Below are 22,829 nucleotides of genomic sequence, written 5' to 3'. Positions count from 1 at the left end.
GAGCCTCCGCCGCGTTGCCCCCCCCACTCCCCCATGGTCCCGCCCGCGACCCCTCCGCCTCTCCTGCCATGGTCCCGCCCGCGCGCTCCCCCTCCCCCCTCCCCGCACACGTCCGCGCGGCGCACGCGCGGTGGCGGCGGGGCCATGGCGGACGCGGCGCCGCTGCCCCCGGAGGGGCGGACGCCCCCTGCCGGCGGCCCCGGGCCGGGGCCGGGGCCGGGGCCGGGGCCGGGCCGGGCCGAGGGCGCCGAGGGCGCCGAGGGCCTGTTCGTGGTGCTGGGCGCCGGGCTCGCCGCTGCCAGCCACCCGCTGCTCTACGTCAAGCTGCTTGTCCAGGTCCGGGGCTGGCGGCGGGGCGGTGAGGGGCGAACCCCCGCGTGGAGGGGTCCGAGGGGGGCCTGTGTGAGGGGGGGGTGCCGGGCCCCCTGTGTGGCGGGGCAGGGGGTGCCCCGTGCACCGGGACCCCCGGTAACGGGGCAGGAGGGACCCCCGACACGGGGGGATGAGGACACCCCGTGTAAGGAGGGACGGCGCTGTACTGACCCAGCGGAGGCCTCCGGGCGACGGGGACCGCGGTGTGAACGGGAGCGGGGCGCTGGGCAGTACCCGTGTCATGGCAGGGCGCTCAGCGGGTGCCGCGGGAGGGCAAACCCCGCGGGTACCAGGGTTATAACGGGACCTCTGTATGACAGGGGAGGGGGACCGCTGTTTGACTGAGGGGATAAGGGCATCTTGTGTGTATAGTTAACCTAGATAATGGGGGAAAGCGGCACCTGTATAATGGGGTAAGGAGGGGTCCCCATCGCCCAGGGTCCACCTGTATAACAGAGGATGGCACCCTCTCTAAGGGGGATCCCTATGTTAGAGTGGGGGACCTACACATAATTGGGAGGATGAAGGTACCTATAACATAGGGAGCCTTATATGTTAGGAGGATGAGAATACTTTCAGTGACAGGGACTCTCTGTAGGACAGGGAATAGAAAATCATATAGAATGGAGGGACAAAGACCCAAATGTGCAGTGGGGACTTCTTTAAAAGAGAGGAATTGAGACCTCTTTATATGACAGCAGGTGGGGACCCATATAAAATGGCACAGGTGAGGATACCCATGCAGTGGGGACTCCTATATAATAAAAGATGAGACATTCCTTTATAATGGGGGGTTGAGGATCCACAGTATCCTGAGAACCTCTCTGTAATGGGAACTACTATAAAATGAGAGGGATGAGGACCCCCGTTCTCCAGAGACCCTGTTTAATGGGAAGGGGACTGCCCATGTCATGGGACCCCCATCTATCATATGGTAACTGAGTGGGACATGGCCCTTCAGCATCTCAGGAAGGCGGAATCAAGGCCATGTGGTCTGTTAGGTTCAGGAATGCCGGAACTGCTTTGGGAACCTGCTCATGGGGTTTCTCCTGCAGGTTGGGCATGAGCCACTACCTCCAACCATTGGAAGAAACGTGCTGGGAAAGAAAGTACTGTACCTGCCTGGCTTCTTCACCTACGGTGAGTGTTCCTCCAGGCCAGCCCACACACGCTGAGTGCAATGCTGGACCCAGCCTCCAGCTGCTCTTCCACCTTCCCAGCTGCACTCTTGGTCTCATTCTGAGGCTGCAGTGAGACATTATATGCTACCACCAGTTGCACAGCCATCAGATTTATGTACCTGTTGTTATGAGGCAGGGACAAGGAGGTGGTGGCCCAGACTGCATCCCCCTCCTGTGGCATGTTGCACTGGCTTGTTTCCATAGCTGAGGGTGCAGTGGGGGTTTGTGTGGTGTGGGTTTGTTGGTGGAGGGTTTTGCATGTATTAGAGATAGTGCATTGTGTTTCTTTTCTACAAAACAGCACTGCAATAACTTGGCCTCCTGCCCAGCTCATTTGTATTGTAGGTGGAGCCCTAAAGGGACAAAAATACCATGAAAGGGGAAGGTAATATATTTCTCTCTTTGTGGCTGCAGCATGGGAGAGGCAGGTGAATACTGCCTGAAAGTAGGGCCTACTTTCACAGGTGTGCGGAGCTTTGGGGAAGGTGAGCCCTGAGAGTCAAATGGGGCCAATCCCAAAATCAGACAGCAGTACTTGAGGGTGAGGAGCCAAGAGCAGGAGCAGTACAAAAACACTGCAAGCTGGGACAACCAGAGCTAGAAAGTCTCCAGTGCTGTGCTTTGGAAGATGATGCATTTTCCAAATAGATTTACAGCACTGGGTGAGGGAGATGGGCACTGCCTTCACTCGGGAAAGCAGAAGATGGGGAGCAGGAACAGTCAGTACCTGCAAGCTCACAGTGGGTTGTATTCCACCCTGTTATACCAGGGACAGATCGGCTTCTTTGGCTTTTTTTTGTCTGGAAACCTGTCTGGGAGAAGGTGGCAGGGCAGGAGCAGAACCTTGCTTTGCAAGGTCTGTATTTACCCTGACTCTGACCCTTCAGGGCAGAGGGAGAAGGTTACAACACACAGCACAAGAGATTATCCCACCCTACCTTAGTTCAGTCCAGACTGCCGTGTAGCCCTTTCAGGTAAGCAAAAACAGTCAAAGGATGCACTCATCCTTCCAGTTTAGACAGATGTGACAAAGAATAGTTAAGGTTTCTTTGCAACCTATAAGAAATTTATTTAGAGCTTTTATAATAAAACAGTTATGGCAGGACCGCAGAGCAGTTGCTGTGACTTCCAGAGGTCCGGCGTGGTTTCAGCTGAATACTGAAGTGGGGCAGGGTGCTCTCCACAGGTCGGCTGTATCCCAGCTGACAGCAGCCTGGTCTTTTCTTACCCAGCCAGACACATTGTGAAAGTGGATGGGAGAAGAGGCCTCTTCCGCGGTCTTACTCCTCGCCTCATCTCAAGCACTTTATCGACCATCACCAGGGGAAGTGTGAAGAAGGTAAAGGTCGGCTTCTCTCTCCATAAATCATCTTGCTGGGGCAGACAGTGCTACTGGAGAAGAGCAACAGAGCCTGCATGTGCTTGCACCCAGCCGTGACCGAACATGGAGGATTAAAGTACCCATTCCACTCCACCACCTGATGGCTCTAAATAGTCCTCCAGGACAGAAGGAAAACAGTGTCCATATCCCCAGAACTTACTTTCTAAAGAATCTTACTTGAATTTGACCAGTCACTTGCCTTTTATCTTTTACAAGCAGTCTCATGGTAGTTTTCCTCGGTTTTACTTTCCATCCTTCCTTCTGCTGTCTTCCTCCTTGCCTGTTTTTCTCCTGTAGTTTAGAGCACAACTGCTCATGGTTTCCTTCCAGTCCTCAGAAATCAAGGGCTTGTGGGTCAGCATCTCTATCAGTTTTGGCCATATGTTTCTTCTCTCCTGCTCAGGCCTTTCCACTGGAGGACATGGAGCATGTTTCTAACAAGGATGATATGAAGACTTCCCTTAGGAAAGTGGTGAAAGAGGTGAGAAATGGATATTGCATGTTAATGAGTGATTAGGGAGATCACACTGGGAATGTGCCCAGAGAGCAAAGGAAGCTTAAACTGTGGCTTGTGGGTGAAATTACTTGGAGGGAAACTCTGGGTAAAAACACTGAAGTATTTAGTAGCCATTGGGTCCGGATGTGGAATATTTCATAGAAATAGAGGTTTACCATGAAAAACAGATTTAAAAACAGGTCTGGGACCTGAAGTGGGCTTTCCTACACTAAAGGAAAGGGCCTGATCTGTGCAGGTGGAGCTTTTCACACAGCTGTGGCGTTTTCTCCCTTTCCCAGACATCTCACGAGATGATGATGCAGTGTGTGTCTCGGGTCGTGTCACATCCACTGCATGGTGAGTCCTGTCCCTCTGCCTGGCTGTCCTCTCCAGATTGAGGAATCCTTCCCTGGCTGAGGATCACTTCCAAAATCCTGTGTACTTGATGTGGTTTTCTATCAGAAGTGGCTTTGTATGAAACCACAGAATAGATGTGGGTCCCAAGTGGTCTCTTGGGAAGGCTGATACTCAGACTGGCCTTCAGGGACTAACCCAAATGAGCAGTGAGGTGGTCTCTTCTCACTCATCTTAGAGTTTGTCATAGAGGTCCCATTGGGGTTGGGGCCAGAAATCCCTCCCTCCACTTAGAAACTAAGGGAAAGCACTGTTTTCTAATGAGCCTTGCAGTGATGAGGACCACTGAGAGGAGCTGATTTGAGAGGAGAAAAGGGGTGGCAGAAGGATCGGGTTGCATTTTCCTTCACCTCCATCACAACTCAAACTCGATTTGTTTGTCAGCTTATGTTTCTGTTCTCCTAGTGATCTCTATGCGCTGCATGGTCCAGTTCATAGGCCGGGAAGTCAAATACAGGTGAATGGCTGCAGCTCTGAATGAAGAGTGTGGGCACACAGAAGCACGAGTCCCGGAGTCAGGCATGCCTGATGTTCCCACACAGTGGGGGATATGGTGACCCAGGAGGTTTGGGAGACTGAAAAGTAAATCTGAGCTGTGGATAGAGGTTGGATGAGCATGGGGTGAAGGGATGTGGGAAGGCTGGACTTTGTCCCTTCACACGCCTCTCAGTTCAGCCTTGTGCCAATGGGTGTTTTGGTGGCTGCAGTGCACCTTGCTGATTACTTAGTGAGCTTTCTGCCTTTTTACTTCATATGTTAATAGAAGGGGAAGCCATCAAAAAAACAGAATAGGGTGGAATACATAATACAAAGCATTGCTGCAGCCCTCCTGTAGTCCGCATGATTTTTCCAAGCCTTTTTCAGTAGTACCTGCCCCTCTGCAGGGCAGAACCATACATGCAGCCACCTGAAAGTGTACTGGGCATAACTGCAGCTAACACGTCACCAGCTCTCACCAGCTCCCAGGGGCACAGCAGAAGAATCAGCCTAATCAAAGCACTTTACATGCCATGGTTGTGGCACACTTACCCACTCACACAAAGCCAATCAGAGCTCTTCTAGCTTCAGCATTTAAACATAGATGTCGGCAAGTTGAGTCCTGGAGTTATTGCAGATTGGCAGAGCACAGACACTACTCTTCTTCATGAGTTGAGGATCAGAATGATGCTGCCTGCTACATTGATGGCAGGGTGACTTGTGGGGGGGACTTTACTATGGCCACATGAAGCTGTGCAGGACAGAGACGGAGCAACCTCTGCAAGCTTGTTCTTTTCCTTTCTTGGCAGCGGTGTGTTCAGTGCCATCGTCAGGATATTTAAGGAAGAAGGGATTCTGGGATTCTTCGTGTACGTGAGTTGTTTAAATACCGTCTCCTGTAGTCAGAAGATGCCAATGGCTCTCCTGGCTATGATTCCAACTTCACTGAAAGGAGTTGTGCTGAGCTCCCTCCTCCCTGAAACCTTGTCTGACTGTAGGACTCTCACATCACTCCCATGAGCACAGATTAAATCTGTGGCTTTGACAGAGCTGCAGTTGGACCATTAAGTTTGCCTCAGACCTTATCTTCAATCAACTTTTCAGAGCCCAGGGAAAACTGTATTTTTTCTTACCTTTCTTTTTCCCTTGTACTTCTATGTGTTTCAGTGAAGGAGCGTTTAAAGCATTTGTTTGTGCAACAGGCACCAAGATCAAGTGCAACAATGAGGCCCTTTGTTGAAATAAAAGCCAGGCCCTGGATAAGAAGTACATTCCTCAGCAGAGCACCATGGGTGCTTGTAATGAGTAGGTGCTTTGCTCTGGCAACAGGTTTGTCTGTACAGCAGGAGCAGGACACTGCATAGTGCGGCAGCATTACTGCCTGGACCAGCTTGCCTGAAGGAGCTCAGACTGCACTTACAAAGCGTGGTGAATTGACAGCATCACTAAAGTGAAAGCCTAGCAGACACCTTTTTTTAAACCCTTTATTAACACTTCTTGACTTTTTCTCACATCTATATAAACAGAACTACCTGCTGCCTCTGTTCCCAGTGGAGAGGTAACTTGCTTTATTATGTCAATAATAGTAAAGGCAGCTCCAAAATTTCAGGAGGGGCTTTCAGGCCTGAAATATTTGGCTTTGGAATCACAAAATCTGGGCTTCCAGATTAAATATAAATGCATCAGGAAAGGATGAGCAGTCACAGGGGGTCTCACTCTGTTCTTCCCCAAGGGGAAAGGGCCAGAGGTCTGTAGAGACCTTGTCAATCAAGTGTCACCGTATCTTTTGTGGTTTACAGCTATTCTTCAGGATCTGCAGCCCCAGATCTCCATTAAATACAGCTTCCTCCAGGATGTTCCATGTGCTCTTGCTGAGCTCCTCTTTCCTCCAACTCCCTAGAAAACAGTCTGTGAAAAGAGCCAGCTGTGTTCTCTTCCTCCGTATACAATAAACACTTGGTAGCCTAATTAAACTTAACAGTTAACAAGAAAGGCTTTAACATAACCCAGAATGTCTCAGGAGGGCTCTGAATTTATACATGCTCTACAACTCAGCTAGGTAATCACACTACAGTAAGAGGAACACAAACTACATTTGTAAGACCAAACTGTTGCTGTTCTGCTCTCAGCACTTCTAATTAAATCCAAACACGTCCATTCCCCTAAAATCATTGAGGAGCACTTATTTCTCATGGTCTGACAACCTCTACACAGCCATAGTATAATATTGGCACATTCTCATTCTGGGTGCTTGACCAGCTGGAGAAAGACATTTCAATGAGTGGACTTCTTAATTCCCCTGATATCTTAGCAGTCTCCTGCAGCCAGCAGACCAGAATGATGTTCTATGGACTCTGAAATGGGCACTGAAATTGCTGCACATGGTCAGTTCAAAGATGGCTTGTTCTACCCCGCCCCACACTGGAGTTTCTCCTGCTGGGTTGCATGAAGCAAGTAGGTCACGTCGCTGTACGTCATACAGGCTTCCTCATTGGTCTTCTGCTCTGAGCTTTTTAATGACTTGTTGTCTTCTAAGAATTTGTTCCTCATCCAAATGTCCTTGGACATCTCATCAGGTGTGAGAGCTGTAGTGCAAGTTAATTTCTTCTTGGTCCCCTTTTGCAGCTCTCAGACCCCTGTTCTCCAGCCATCCTTTAAGCACAAACCCAACATTCATCATTACTTGGATGACTGGGGATAGAGACGGGTATGATCCTTATTGCAAATGGAACAAGTGGTCTGATTCTGTATCAACAGATGGGTGAGGCTTTACTTACAAGCCTGGCATGGCACAATCCTGGACCACCCCTCTGTTTCTGGAGTTGCTTAAGTCTCTGTTGTATCAGTGGTAGTTCAGGAATCTTCTTAAGACTTTACTTTGAGTTAGATGAGGGATTTTTATTATTTTTTGTTGTTGTTACACAGGCTGAATGCAAAGCAGACAATCCCTGGGACCAGACAGCTTTGATTTCTTTGTCCTGCCTTTTACTGTCATGTATCAAGTCTGACTTAAATCAGCAGATCTGTTGAACATGTGTGCTGTGCCTGGCCCCAAGACCTTGGCTGCATCTCTAGAGCTGCCTGGGCCTTGGCAATACACAGGTTGTCTCCAAAAACTAAAAACCAAGCAGGCGGAGCAGGCTGGTTCAGAGCATGCTGTCCCAATTGCTGTTCTGCTGCTGCAGCAATCAGGGCAGGAAACAAAATTAATCCCCTGCCCCAAAGTCTCTAATAAGCCCCTATTAGACTTATTTTGAGAAGAACTGTCTTAATATATCTGGTGAAACACAGGTTTAAAACACACCTGGATCCTTTTGCAGTGTAACAACTGCAAAGCCAAAGTAGGAGGCCTGAGGTTTGGTGAATATGCTGGCAGAGCAGATGCTGCTGAGGCTCTGACAAATGCTCAGAAATGCTTCATTAATGTTTTAGTGCCAGAAGCTGGGGTGCTCATGCTGCTGGGATCTCAGTAGTGGGTTTTGAGAGGGATAAGCCAAAGCAGCAAGTCAACCCCTGTCTCTGTGCTCCCAGGTGGCAGCAGGGACCCAGCCTGGACTTGGAGACTAGGAAGATCAGAGGGGCTAAGGTGCTGCCGCCAGTTAATCCCACTTTGCACTAGAGCAGACTTGGTAGGAAGCCCCTCCCCTCCCCCCTACCCCCCCCATTTTAATTTCTAAAAGGAGAGGGAGGTGGTCATCAGAGATGACCTTCTAATTCTTTATCCAGAAGAGCATCTGCAAAATAAGCTTAACAGGAACCTGCTCCATCTGTGTTTTGCCTGGGTTTCAGAGCAGGAGCTGGGCTGAGAAGGTATTTGGGGTAGAACAAGGGGACTTGGCTGAGTCATACTCCAACAAGAGCTCCAAAACTTCCTAGTCATAGCATCCCCTGGCTGGAGCAGCTAGCAGCACAAACAACCGCTTCTGAAGGCCAGGAGAGCTCTTCCCTGAAGTCTCCCCTTCTCCCTAAATAAAAATGCATTTTGGGGAGCAGGGTTCCTTCATGCTGGTAGAGGAAAGGAGGGCTCAAAGGCAGCACTTGGACCCTTCTGCACCTCATGCCCATGTTTTTGCCATTGCAGTGGTGTAGTCCCTCACATCCTGGGGGATGTCATCTTCCTCTGGTGCTGCAATCTCTTGGCTCACTTCATCAACACCTATGCAGTGGACGATAATGTGAGTGGAAGTGCCCAATGGAGGGCTTGGGGGTCCGTACAGAGCGCTCGGAGTTGTAAGGAGTTAATGGGGAGGGGAGACTAATTTAATACAAACAGACAGTGGGTTTAGGATAAAGTCCTGTAAAAGTGCTATATATACCATGTCTAATCAGGGCACTGTTCTAGCTGCAGTTTGAGGTTCAGGTTTGATAGCAAATGTCTTCCCTGAGTCTCATCAGGGATGTAGTGTGGTTAAGCCATTGCTTTCTGTCTTGTTTCTGTGCCCCAGGCCCATCATCTCAGGCTCACAGAAATGTCTCATAGCTACAGGGACAGCTTGGTGGCATCTGCCTCCTCCACAATGCTTTTGTTTCTCTTTCCAGTTCAGCCAGGCATCGGTGATCCGGAGCTACACTAAATTTGTGATGGGGGTATGTAGGCAACTGCCATGTCATTGCTTTGCTTCCTGTTATCTATGGGGTGAGAGCTCATGGTCTGAGGACAAAGGCAGGTGCGTTTGAAGTCTGTACTTTGTATCCAGGATAACTTTGCTAACACACAAAATGTAGAACTACTGTTTTTGGCATGAACATGTAGAGATGTTACCAGTTTTTTTGTGCTTTCAGATTGCTATGAGCATGCTGACATACCCATTCCTTCTCGTGGGAGACCTCATGGCAGTGAACAACTGTGGGTATGTCTGTCACACTGAGATCTAACTCTATCCCTTCCTTTCAGCCCCTTGTTGTCTGAAGCCTTTGCTAATGATTGTAAAGCTTTCATGCAGAACCATAAACTATATGGTTTCCTGTCTCAGATTACTTAAAATTTTAGATCAGAGGGCACAGACAAGAGCAGGATAAAAGCACAAATGGAGAGGAATAGGGAGAGTTCTGGTGGGGCAGCCTGATCTAAACTAGACCAGAGGCAGAAGGGATCAAAGAGAGGATGCTGACTCCAGGGAGCAGCATGAGGAAAAACAAAACTCTTAATGCAGCAAGGGGAGACAGGCACAGGTGGGGCAGGACCAGACAGTAATACCTCCTTCACCCAACTTGCTTTCCCAATTCCACTGCTGCTTGTGTCTTCCTGTGTATGTGCTTATGGGAATCGGACTGGATCCGACCCACTGGAATAATGCAGTCTTGATATCTGCTCCTTCTTGAAGGTATAGATACAGCCCATAGTCCTGCACTCTTAATGTATCCAGGTAATGCACCTTGTTTGTACACTCCAGGGGTAATTAAATTAAAGAATCACAAAATGTTAGGGATTGGAAGGGACCTTGAAAGATCATCTAGTCCGATCCCCCTGGTGGAGCAGGAACACCTACATCAGGTCACACAGGAATGCGTCCAGGTGGGTTTTGAATGTCTCCAGCGAAGGAGACTCCACAACCCCCAGGGACAGCCTGTTCCAGTGTCACCCTCACTATGAAAAAGCTTCATCTCAAATTTAAGCGGAACCTCCTGTGTTCCAGCTTGCACCCATTGCCCCTTGTCCTGTCATTAGATGTCACTGAGAAGAGCCTGGCTTTGTCCTCCTGACACTCACCCTTTCCATATTTATAAACATTAATGAGGTCACCCGTCAGTCTCCTCCAAGCTAAAGAGACCCAACTCCCCCAGGCTTTCCTCCTAAGGGAGGTGCTCCACTCCCTTAATCATCTTTGTGGCTCTGCGCTGGGCTCTCTCAAGCAGTTCCCTGTCCTTTTTGAACTGAGGGGCCCAGAACTGGACACAATATTCCAGATGTGGTCTCACCAGGGCAGAGTAGAGGGGGAGGAGAACCTCTCTTGACCTACTAACCACACCCCTTCTGATACACCGCAGGATGCCACTGGCCTTCTTGGCCATAAGGGCAGAGTGCTGGCTCATGGTCGTCCCGCTGTCTGCCAAGACCCCCAGGTCCCTTTCCCCTACAGTGCTCCCCAGCAGGGCAGTCCCCAACTTATATTATACTGGTGTCTGGAGTTGTTCTTGCCCAGATGCAGGACTCTACACTTGCCCTCATTATATTTTATTAAATTTCTCCCTGCCCAACTCTCCAGCCAGTCTAGGTCCTGCTGGATGGCAGGGGGACCATAAATGACATGATCTGCTGCAGTATAAGTAACAAGCTGGTGATCTGGCCTTCAGCCCAGTGCAGACACTGTGTACTCATTTACACTCATCGCTGCTTGTTTTATCTCTGTCTGGATAACATGACATCTGCACAGACCATCTTGGCTATTTCTCTTTGCCATGCAGGTTGCGTGCTGGCCTCCCTCCCTACGCTCCTGTGTTCACGTCCTGGATCCATTGCTGGAGGTATCTCAGTGCCCAGGTGAGGGAGTGGGGTACTCACAGGCTTTGGATTCCCTCTGCTCTTTCCTGAGGGCTCTGGCACTGCCCAATGAGTACCTGTGCTGCACCCTTTATGTGCTCGGTAACTATCTCCATCCCTCCAGTTATGGCTCTGGTACCAGGCGTGACAGTGCTTAGTGTGCCTGTGTTACCTGAGCTTGCAGCCTGCAATCTTTTAGCAAAGGCATTGCACACAGCAAAGCCCCATGGCTCTGCCCCTCTCCATCAGCCATCCTTGCTGGAAGTACCTGACCTCAGTGCTCATGAGGCTGAAGGCCCACTTTCTCCTTCTTAGCAACCAGGGGTGCTAAGGGTTTGCAGCCATGCAGCAGGCACAACTCCGTCCCTGCTAGTCTAGCAGTGAGGCGACACTGCGGCGTGGCTGCCCTAACCCCAGTGCTCTCCTCCTCAGGGGCAGCTGTTCCGTGGCTCCAGCCTGCTATTCCGCAGAGCGCCTGTGCAAGCAGCCTGCTTCCCCATCGACTGACCCCAGCTTGCAGGGAGAGGCGATGAACCTGGATTCCTCAAAAGACCCTAAGATTTTTCCATATATATATATATTTGTTCTTTTTGATCCAAAGGCTGTGGTGCCAGAACAAGACACTCTTCAGCAAGGCCTGCAACAAGTTGACCTGCAGAGATCTGGTTTCAGGCTCCAGCTTGATCAAAGTCCCATCCTCATGGCTGCCTTGACCAGGGCGCATAGAAGAGTTGGTTCTTTGGTCTGGGCTGTGAGTCTGGAGTCACTGAGGAAGTCTGGGAAACCAGAAAATGCCCAGGTACTAAATGAGCCTGAGATGCTGGGACAAAAGACTGCTTTGTTCTGTGTGAGCTGAGAAGCAGCAAGAGATCAAAGGCTGCCTTGCTGAGAAAGCAACAACAGCACAGCCAACCTCCTGTCTCATCTCTTCTGGAGAGGGCAATTATTTGTTTGGCAGGTAGCTTATGCTGGGCAAGGTCAACCCTGAAACCCATACTTAAGGTTTAGAGGGTATCTGAACACTAGGGAGTACCCCTGGAAGGGAAGTAATATCAAAACAGAAGAGAGAAACAGCCCCACTACAAAGAGCAATGCAGTCCTTAAGAGACAGGTATGACTTATCTCAAGGACAGTGGCAGAACTTGAACACGGAGAAGGCACTGGGGGAGGGATGTTCACTGTACATGCTGACTACTTTGGGTAGGGCACATTCAGGATACATCTCCCAGCTGGCAGGACTCCTGCCGAACCTGAGCATCACCATGTCTCTGGTGGACACAGAGCCATGTGATAGCACTGGGTTGCTGTGTGGCATTGGCCTGGTGCTGCAAATGTAAGGGTTTGCCTTTTTTTCACTGTGGAGTGAAGGAGTAAACCTCAGGCTGGACAAAGGTTTGCAAGGAGTCAGGGGTCATGGACTCCTCACATGCAGGGCTTGCCTTTGCATATCAGAGTTTACCTGTGACAGCAGCGCAACATTCATTCTCAGCTCCCCTTTCAGAGGTTTTGTTGGGGGGGGGAGGGGTTGCTTTTTAACCAGTCTGTGCTGCTACCACGGCCAGGCAGATTTCCCCAACTCCAGCTCCCCATGAAGCAGTCTTTTGCACAGTTCAGTGTGTTACTGCACTCCCTGGGAAGAGGTTTTTGGGGCCCTGAGCAAGCTCCCATGTGCTGCTGCTGCAGCTGGGGCATTGCAGCCTATCCTGGTCCCTTCGGGATGTCAACCTGCTGTTGCATGGGCATTTTCCTCTATCAGAGGGGCTTGATCTGTACCTCGAAGCTGAGGCCTGCAGGAGGAAGGGCCAGCACCAGTGCATGTGGGACCTGCAGTCCCCAAACTAGCTCCCTTTGGTGTTGTGGATTCAGTCCTGTCTGTCCTCCCTTCCTCATGTACAGTTTGTGTTACGTTAACAATACTCAGTGCATGGCCCTATCTCCTAACACCAGAGATTATCTCAAAGAGTATTTAACTATACTCCAAAATACAGCTATAAAACATCTCTTCTTGATTGATTCTTTTTTTAGAAGTGTTGATTTCTTCTGTACAGTAGGATCCCTCACTTGGGAAAGGCTTCCAGTTAAGATAAGCAATCCTCTCCCCTCCCCTCCCCCCATAAGTAGGGGCTGAAACAGCTGTTGCTAACTCAGATTGCCACTGATATTTCTCAGCTCCATGGAAGGTCAGCAATTTTAGGCTGAGCAAACCGCATTGGGTGCACCTGGACCAAGGGTGGAGACAGCAGTGGTCTTCCCAGAATGACAGAATGTTAGGGATTGGAAGGGACCTTGAAAGATCATCTAGTGCGATCCCCCTTCCAAAGCAGGAACACCTAGATTAGGTTACACGGGAATGCGTCCAGTTGGGTTTTGAATGTCTCCAGCGAAGGAGACTCCACAACCCCCGGGGGCAGCCTGTTCCAGTGTTCTGTCACCCTCACTGTGAAAAAGTTTTGTCTCAAATTTAAGCGGAACCTCCTGTGTTCCAGCTTGCATCCATTGCCCCTTGTCCTATCATTGGGTGTCACCGAAAAGAGCCTGGCTCCGTCCTCCTGACACTCACCCTTTCCATATTTATAAACATTAATGAGGTCACCCCTCAGTCTCCTCCAAGCTAAAGAGACCCAACTCCCCCAGCCTTTCCTCCTAAGGGAGATGCTCCACTCAGTTAATCATCTTTGTGGCTCTGCACTGTTTAGCTGTCATGGCTACTTGAAACGTGATAAAGCAGGTGTTTGTAGTTAAAACTGTCCTGGAGCATTTCTGGAAGGTACAGAAACCCTTTGCTCCTGGTCTGAGCTTGTCAGGTGGGCTCAGCCCCTCTATCCTCCCCTGTGTTGTTTACAGGGGCCTCACCCTCCTGTCTTAATGCGTTAGTTGGTTTCTTGCCTATTGCACCATTAGGCACTGCATCTCCTAGATCACACAACACCTGCTCAGGAACTTTATCCTTTATCCTCAAACTTAAGGCCACCATCTGCTGATGATATACCTCTAAAACCTGTAAAAGCCTCCTACACCTTCTACACAGCCTGGTTGCAGTCACTGCACTGAAAAGTACAATTTCCATTAACCAGTTCACCTAAATCTGCATTAGAGCCAGCCTGCTATTCCTGCTCAGTTCACTGAGCCCCACAACCTTTGCAGGACACACAATTCTTACTTGGTAAGCTTTTGGTCAATTAAATGAAAACCAGGTTTCAAAGGCCCAAGGTAGCACATACAAGGTAATGCAGATCCTCAGGCTTACCTTGGAGCAAGGGCTGTCATTCATACAATGATTAAATGTTTCCTTACTTCCTCTTTCTAACCCTAGTTTTTCTTGTCCTTTGCTTCGTTTGAGGTGTCCCACCACAGGGACAGTGCGTGTACCAGGAGCAGGCAATGAGAAAGCTCTGGCTTGGCACTCACACCCACCTTTAACTGCTGCCCTGTTGGTGGGTACCCAGCCCTGCAGCCATTGCCACTGCAGCACAGCTCACAGGAACTGGGGCCTTGCTTCTACAGGAGAGGGGCTCAGGGGTGAAACCTGCAGTCAGGAGAATAAATGAACTGGCATGGAAAGAAGCTTGGGTCCAGCACCCAGGATGGAGTCAGGCACTTGCCCATGCATGGTCCTGGCACTCCCCTATCTAGCCAGGAAACAAACCTGCATTTAAATATTGACACAGAAAGGGGATGGGTGGAGGTTGCATCCTCTCTGTGCCTTTGCAGTTTATCAGCCAACAGTGGAAAGCAGAGATTGACGGGACTTTGCCCTCATCTGCTCCCAGGTGTCAAGGGGAGAAGGGAAGCAGGGATCACAGCTGGGAGAGAGAAACTCAGATCAAAGCTGCCCTAACTCTCCTTGTGGCCTGGATGTGTGGGTCTTGCAGGCTTTGTGAAGCAGTGAGGTGCTAGTTAAGCCAGGGATGGCGCAGCTCAGTTCAGACCAGCTGCAATGATTTTACCTTCCTTCTTCCCTTGCCCCCTCCAGAGCTCTCCTGCTCTCCTAAAGACCCTTCAGTTAAGACAAAGCTCCCACCCCAGTGTTTGCTCTTCCCACTGTGGAGCCAGGAAGAGAGCAGCCAGGCACGCCTCTCCTAATGGCTGTACAGTGCCCTTCACCCCTGTGTCAGTAAAGTGGCTGCCAGCTCCATATAGGCAAATAATTGTTTAAAAATAATAATAATAACCCCAGCAGAGCCAGCTGGTGCTTCTCAGTCCTGCCAGGAAAGGCTCACTATGGGGACTCAGACCTAGCCCAGGTGCAAGTGGCATGGTGGCCCCTGACTTGTCCACTGTCTTAGCTCAGCTCTGGTTGGCACATGGACGGGGAGGAGCAGGGTAGCACTGGCAGGGCTTTCGCCCAAAGCAGGAGGTTACAGAGAACATGGAGCCAGGTCCTGCTCAGGGTGCAGGTGGAGCAGGCAAAGGTTGTAACAGGGGCAATCCCAGCAGGCAGTGAGGAGAAGAGACCACAAACAGCACAGATGGAGTCCTAGGCAAGAGAGCAGGTAATCTCTGGAGCTGTGGCCTGGCCTGCCAGGCTGGTCACGGTGTCTCCATCCATGGCTGGAAGCTTTGAAGAGGAGGAGAACTGCATGCGGAACCTTGGCTGTCCTGAGCAGGTGTGGAGCTGCCTTCCACACTTCCTCTTGCTTTGTGCAGAGCCTTTTTAGAGAAAATCCATGGACTGGGCCAGCCAAACCACCCCATTCCCTCCTGTATGCAAGGTCTGCAGCTGTGTTTCATCCCCTGTGAGGAGAACCTGGGTCTCAGAGGAAGAGGCCTGGAGCTGGCAGCAGTGGCAGAGGCTTGCCTGGGCAGACAAGATGCCTTTTTCCGCAGCTGCCTGGATCCACGTGCCTTCCTCCCACCCTGCTTATATGGTGCCGTGGCCCCCCCGCCCCAGGGGGAGGAGGGGCACTTGGTGAGCTGAGATTGTTAAAGTCTTTCCCGATTTTGATTCAGCTCCTCTCCCCCCAGTATGGCCCCACAGTGTGGTGATGGCACCGCCGTCCATGCAGCCACTTGCACGGGCACTGTCCCTCCCAGCCACCCACTGGCAGCCCCTTGTAGTCCCTTGATTAAAACGTCCTAATTCTCTAATCTTGGTGAATTGAGTTTCTTCCTTAAAAGCCGCCTGCGCTCTCCGATCCAGCAGCGTGGTTCTTGTCACGCTGCCAAAGGAGGCTGGGAGCAGCGTCACATGCCGCAAAGTTTTACAAGCCAAGCGAGCTGTCTCGGAAGAGGAACGCGAGAGAGACGGACATACACTCACGCTCAGCCGTGCATGCCGAGAAACCTCCTCTGGGCTCCCTCCGGGTTTATCTGAATGTTTTGTGTTTTTTTTTTTCTTTTTTTGGAAGAACAAAGACTTTGGGCTCGGTTGGTGTGTTTGTTTTCCAGAGCCGGTGCTGGGGAGGGGGAAAGGAGGCCAGAGGTAGAGGGGGGAGCCAGCAGCTCCAATGTGAGAAAGTCCCAAATTGCCCTGGCCAAGTTGCAAAGACCTTGCCGTGAAACTTGGAAGAGGAAAGACAGGGGAAAAGGAAAAATACATATATATGATGACGTCACTTCGAGCAGGGGTGCCTTTCCTGCTGCCTGTCAGATGTGCTTGAAAAGAAAAGGGCAATAAAACAACAGCCGCCTCTGTCTCCCTTGTTAAACATGGCAGTAATTGGATGTTAATTTCTCTTTGCTCTTCTCGCTGCTCAATTGTGAGGATTCTGCCTTGCTCTCCCCCTCGCGCTTTCTTTCTTTTCTGTTGCAATGCTCTTGGCAGCTCTGAGGGACTCTGGACTGTGTGCTCCCTCCCGTTCATGGACTGGAATAATTCAGGAGCTGGGAGTATTAAAAAGATGAGGCGCAGGGGCGAATGGTTCAGAAACAGGGCGGGCAAGATGGATTTTGAGAGCTACGCTAATCTCCCCGTTTCCCATGCATTGTCCTGCCGATGTGAAGCTATTCTCTTCCCATTTGATTTCTTGCCCCCCTTCCCCTCATGTTGGGTCCAGGCTGCTGGGCAAAAAAATACATGGTCACAAAAAAAAGCATGATTCCATGACGACAAACCCCCAAACCTCCTCCCAGCTCCCCCCCGTCTCAGCGCACTGCATGGAAACAGGCATTTTAGGGAGCCGGAGCAGGAAGTTGTTGTTCTCAGTGTTGCCCAGGTCATCCTTAAAGGGTATGTGTGCAAGAGCGGGCGTGCATGCGTGTCTTGGCCAGCGGCCCCGTGGGCACCCGGCACGACGCGGAAGAGGCGAGTGGGGCGCACGGGTCTGGGGGCGCGCTGGGCCTTGGGGGCAGGATGGGTGGGGGAGTAGAGGGAGGGACGGGAGTGGCGGCAGCAGCAGCAGGGGAAGCAATGTGGGAGTCGAGTCCTACCTGGGATCGGTGCCAACTTCCTGCAAAGGGTTACAGACCCGCAGCTCGGAGAGCCCACCAGAGGCGAGTTGGCTCTTGTCACACGTCCAAGGCAAGATGAAGACAGCGGGAACAGGTACCGCGGAAGCTGAGTGGCCTTGTTTGCCCGCCGACTGGGGTGGCTCAGCCGTTTGTTTTGATTTAAACATGCTGAAGGGAGGCTTTGGCACACCCGGGGGCCTCACCAGCTCTGCGCAAGGCCGATGGGTGCCAAGGGTGGGGTGTACAGGCCGGGGGTGGTTGTGGGGGGGGGCTGGCGCTGCTCACTTGCCTTCTTGCCGTTTGGATTAACATGCAGAAGATGTGCCTGTCACTTTGCTTACTGTCAGTGCCTGCTCAGGGATGGGTGACGGCTTTGTTCGGAGCAGCCGGGGGAGCCGTGCCAAGACGGACTTGGCAGGCGTGCCCAGCCAGGAGGGCGCGGGGACGCAGCCGAGGCAGCCGCAGAGGGCTGGGGCTGCAGGCCCACTGGGGAGCACAGTGGCTGCTCAGCAGTGTGCATCTGCCGCTTGCCCCTCTCCCGCCAGGCTGATGCAGGCAAAATGAAAACGTGTTTTGTTTTGTGTTTTTGGCATCTCCCCAGTAGTGCTACCAACCCATCTGTCCCCCCTCCCCACTGCCTTACCCGACCCACTGTGACTCCCTTTTTGTAATCAGCACAACCCATGTGCTCAAAGCAGCAAAAAAAGGCACAAAATATCCCCTGCAACCCAAACTACCCACAGTCTGCCCCCCTGAAGGCAACTGCTCCCAAGCTTCCTCTGTAGTGGGTGGGTTGTTTTCTATTTTCTTTTTTTTGCTATTTTATTTTTTTCTCCTGCTCTGGGTCTCTCTCACGTTGGGTGTTCGAGTCCCTGTTCAAGCACCCATTGCCTCCCATCATGCCAAATCTGGGCAGAAGGGCGCCTAGGGCGTAACCTGTGTGGATGTGGGTCGGCGGGTAAGGGAGCTGGCGACGGAGAGCATGAGGCAGGAGGATTGGGTCGGCGGGGGGGGGGGGGGGGGAGGAATTATATCCACATCCCCAGGCCTTTTGTTTAACCTGCATCTACATGAAGGAAGGTCTTAGCTTTTTTTTTCATCCTTGTGCCCCTTGGGGCATTTTGAAACCAAACAGGGCAACTTTTCAGGGTGGGCAGTGTCGGCAGCAATTTTTCGGAGTGGCAGGCAAGTGGGTGTGCGGCGCCAAGTGCAGGAATTCCTGCCAGTTTGCCTTTGTGCCAGCCTGGCCTTTGGTGTCTTGTTCGGATGGAGCCTGGCATCCAGGCACCGCCCATTTCTTGGCGTTGAGCTGAGAGGAGAAGGAAAGGGGAGAGAGCGAGCAAGAGAAGAGAGAAAAAAAAAAAAAAAAAGCTGTCTCACTCAAACTGGCCTTTCTCGGAAAAGGATCCTTCCCCGATGATTGTCCGGATAAGCAGAGCTAAATCCAGCAGCCACTCCACAACAAAACCACTCTCTTCCACGGTGCGTCTCTCTTGCTGCCTTGGTACGAAATCGAACCTCACTTTTGATTTGTTTTTGGTTTGGTTTGGTTTGCTTTTGTTTTTTTTTTTGGTTGGTGGGTTGGTTGGTTGGTTGGGGTTCTTTTGCCTTTGATTTGAAATAATATTTAATTCCTCCAGTCACTCAGTCGTTTTGTTGTTGCTGTTAACCTGTCTTCTCCCCGAAACCCCTTTCCTTTGAGTCCCCCAGCCCTTGGTGCTAAAACATCTGACTATTAAATCAATCTAGAAAGAGGGATGTATAGCAGACATGCATCCACCTATGGGCAGTGCTTGGAGCAGGACTCGAGGTGTTTTTTCCTGCCACCCTAACCCTACTGCCTGGGACACTGGCATCCCCAAGAGCCACTCAGAGCTGGGTGTGTGTCACGCGAATGCTTTGTGCTTCCAAACCACTGAGGGGGGGAAAAATATGTTGAATCATGTCGGATTTGCAATTCAACATGGCAGCCGCAGCAAACGTGGTAGGAGCCTGTGCACTGAGCCCCAGCAGGCATGGGTGTTTTGTGCTGGCCACACCAGGCAGGCAATTGGCACAGGAAGAAAGAGCCGGGTGGGTGCCCAGGCTGGGGTGGAGGAGAAGATTTTTTTATTTTTTTCTTGTGGGTGGTGAATTAAACCAGGAGTGATCTGGGAATGAGGGAACCCCTGCAATTTGGTTTTGTCAGTGTTAACCGTTTAGCAGCCAGCTCATTTTTTTTCCACTGGCACAGTGCACTGGTCTGGGCGCACGGCCAGGGCAAACCCAGGAGTGGGGTGTGAGGCTCCACTGGCTCCAGCGGGTAAAGATGGATGAAGTAGTGCTCCAGTGTCCTCTGCAGGGAGGCTGTTTGTCATGCAGTGATGGTGGCCTTCAGGCTTTGGAGATTGCTTCAGCTGGGCACCCTTGGGAAGGAGCTGCTTGGCAAAGGCACGGGGTGGTTGGAGAGGGCAATTTGCTTGACCACATGCACCCTCACAGGGCTTCATACCTCTCCTTGGTTGCCCAGAAAGGTTCTGCACCGCTGCAGCAAAGCTCTCCAGGTCTGCCTGAGCTTGGGGGCTTGTGCATAGTGACTGTGAATCTGCCCTCTTTCTGTCAAACTTAATTTAGGCCTATTTGGGATGCAACAAAAGCAGCTTGTTTGCAGGTCAGAGTTCCCCTGCCTCCTCCACAGCTGCTACACACTACACAGGTGCTTGGGAGCCATGGAAACCATCCCTCCTCTTTCACCAAATTTTTCCTCCTCCTTCCTTGCTCCTGGTTTCCTCCTTCTCCTCCCTTGTCAAAAAAAAAAAAAAAAAAAAGCTCTCTTTCAGTAAGTGACACGCAGCTCTACAGCAAAGCCTTTGAACTCAGCTTTGCCTCCATGAGCTGCTGTTTCAGCCATGCTCCAGGGGACATCCCCAAGATTGTCTCAGTTACCGCCCAACACCGCTGGGTGTTGGGTGTCTTGTGGGCCTAGCAGCAATCTTTGTGGCCCTGTGCACTGGGGTTTGGATGTTGGGATGCTTGGGTGCAGTTCTGAAACTTCCCATTCACTTGCCATTTGGCACAGCCATAGTGTGGCTCTAAGGTAAAGCATGCAATGGGCCAGAGCAGATGTAGGAAGATGCTGACAGGGGTTTTGAAAGCAGTTACTGAACACCTTTTGGGGTGAGTGCAGCCCCACAACGCCTCTGCGAGTTGCAGACCAGTGTTGCGGCCCTTGCCTGCAGATCTCATTTGTGAGGCCACTTCTTATGTGTCCGTGGCTCTCATGATGCACAGCAGTTGGTTTGGGAGTTGAAATGCCCACATTGCCATTAGCAGAAGCTCAGGGCAGTCAGTCATTCTTGGGATCTGGCCCCAAAATGTTTCAGGATGCCGACTGCAGTGGAGCTCACTTACACAACAGTTTACATCCAGACCTTTAATGCTAATGAGACAGGAACACTTTTTTGCTCATCAGTACAGCTTTCTCCTTGCATATTATTTACATAAATAGGGGCCGGGGTAGAGGCAGACCTTTCTTTCCTTCTCTTCTCTTTGTTCACAATCTCTATTGCTTCAGTGGGAGTTGCTGGCAGAGGGCTGCTACCAAAAAAAAAAAAAAAAAAAGAAAGAAAATTGCCAAAGCCGATGATGTGACTCCAGTGACTGCAGTGGGCAGCCTTAAAGCAGAGAAAGTCTGAACTCAGGAAGGACACTTCTGATGTGTCCTAAGCAAAACATCTGGCACCTCTGTAAGAGCCATCCAGCCAACAGACGCAGCTGTTTTGTTCCACATGGCTTGCAGAAAAATAGGGCTCAAGCTTCCAGAACATGGCTCAGCAAAAAGGACAAATTCTTGAAACTGGGAGGTGGATCTTTCTGCCACTATTGCCTTTGAATCTGGAGCTTGCTCTCTAGCTCTTCTGGCTTGAGCTCTGTGCCATCTCAGGGGGGAGACCAGGAACTTTTCTGCAAAGCTCAAGCCTCTCTTAGCTTCTATAAACACCCCCCCAGCAGCCATTAGAGCTGCTCTGGATTTTCATTGACATTCCTGAGAGCAGGATCAGGCCTCCAGGTTTGTCAAGTGTGGCTCTGGGAAATTTTCTTTCCTTAAAAGGGCTAGGTTTGGCCAAAGCAGAGTTTGGACTGTGTTTTCCTTTTCTTCTTCTTCTTCTTCCCCTCCTCTTTTTTTTTTTTTTTTTTAATTATTTTTCTTAACTTGGAGCAAAACTTGCACAGGTGAAAATTGCCTGATCTGCAGTTGCAGACAGTGCTGTGCTCTGTTTGTGCACAGGCCGGCCCTGTGGGGACTATCATCCCCCAGTTTGCACCATCCATGCAACCCGCTTCACCCCTCCAGTGACCACTTCTGATGAAGAAAAAGGGTGTAAAAGGCAGGGAGACTGAATTAAGTCTTTGTGGACTTCATCCTCAGCCTTTCCACTAATTGCCAGCTTGTTCCAATGGGTCTGTGGGGCACAAGCCTAATGGGATCCCGGTAAAAACACACCCAAGGGAAAGATGCTTCATGCACCATGGGGGAACACGGACTACCCAGAGGTACTCGATGCTGATTCACCCCTGTACCACCCCACATCTGGTCCTTTGAAGAATCAATGTCATTTATCTTCCTTGCTGCAGTTTTTACTCTCTGTCACCTCTTTCATTCCCTATTTTCCCTCCACTTTTTCTGTAGTTCTGGGTTGTTACTGTGGTGTTGCTCATGGCTTCTGTTTCTCTTTGATGTTACTTGGCTGCTGTGAAAGGTGAGGTCTAGGAGGACAAAAAGAGGCATATGGTTGTTTTTGTAGGGCTGCTTACAAGTTGTGTTGTCTGGGTCTGCAGTTGGAAAGATAGTGAGATAGGCAGGGTTTGGCACCGTAAGATCACTCATGAGTTACTGCCGGCTGCAGAACATGTAAGAGAAGAGGCAGTCCAGCAAAGGATATGACCAGCATGCCGCATAAAGTGAGGTTTGTGGAGACTAAGAGGTAAGTATTACATTATTGTGATGATAACAATGAAAAGTCACCCCGTATGTAACACCCCATGGTTTGGTGAGGTCTGTACCAGGCAGCAGGGTGGCAGCTTCACGAGCATCTCCCCCAGTCACGCCCAACCGTGCTGTTGTGTACTGTGGCTGCTGCCAGCACATCAGAGTCACCATGCTGCTGGGCAGAGGGACAGAGGAATAGCTCAAGAGAGCTGTCCATACCCTGCAGGGCGACCCCTGCCCATGGGAGACAGGGCAGGAGGTTTCTCCTCACCTGCAAGCACCTGTTGTGCTTCCTCCTTCCTCCTCCTCCTGGCTGAAGGGGTCTGTGCAGCAGCTGTGGCCACATTCAGCTTGGTTGACTGCTCAGCCAGCATTTGTAGGTTATAATTTAAACTTGCAGGATGGCCTGTGCTGATGTTTTTGTGCCAGGTATGGTGACCCGAAGCAGCTCCGCATGGGCAGGGAGGTTCTGGGATCTACACCAAGAATGCATGGAGTGGTTCTCCTTTCCTTCAGTCTTGGCTTGCTCAGCACTGTGCACCAGCTCTGCTGAGAAGAGGTCACAGGAGAACTGTGTGGCATACCTGTGAACAATGCCAGGCTGATTTGCTTGTACTGAGTTTGTCAACAGAAGTCTGAGGGCTAAGAGTGGAGTCACCCACAGCATG

At 50.9% G+C, this 22,829-nt stretch overlaps 1 protein-coding gene across 3 annotated transcripts; it reads left to right on the top strand.

The window, feature by feature from the left end:
• The first annotated feature begins 18 nt into the window (after positions 1 to 18).
• Positions 19 to 12,802, top strand: MTCH1 (mitochondrial carrier 1). 3 transcript variants are annotated; one of them, XM_080569684.1, is made up of 12 exons: positions 19 to 336; positions 1,428 to 1,512; positions 2,786 to 2,892; positions 3,338 to 3,415; positions 3,730 to 3,787; positions 4,250 to 4,301; positions 5,131 to 5,190; positions 8,403 to 8,496; positions 8,861 to 8,908; positions 9,104 to 9,171; positions 10,727 to 10,802; positions 11,235 to 12,802. In XM_080569684.1, the coding sequence occupies exons 1-12, from the start codon at positions 34 to 36 to the stop codon at positions 11,307 to 11,309; spliced, it is 1,104 nt and encodes a 367-aa protein (XP_080425810.1). In that variant the 5' UTR covers positions 19 to 33; the 3' UTR covers positions 11,310 to 12,802. The 3 variants fall into 3 exon arrangements, with proteins under 3 accessions (XP_080425810.1, XP_080425809.1, XP_080425808.1); XM_080569683.1 differs by lacking the exon at positions 4,250 to 4,301 and adding an exon at positions 7,853 to 7,907 and having other exon boundaries at positions 117 to 336; XM_080569682.1 differs by having other exon boundaries at positions 118 to 336; positions 4,229 to 4,301.
• Positions 12,803 to 22,829: the final 10,027 nt, after the last annotated feature.

This window comes from Anser brachyrhynchus, assembly GCF_964034855.1.
Source record: "Anser brachyrhynchus genome assembly, chromosome: 27".
NCBI lineage: Eukaryota > Metazoa > Chordata > Aves > Anseriformes > Anatidae > Anser > Anser brachyrhynchus.
Note: the sequence above shows the minus strand (reverse complement) of the source record. Positions and strands in the feature narration are given on the sequence as shown.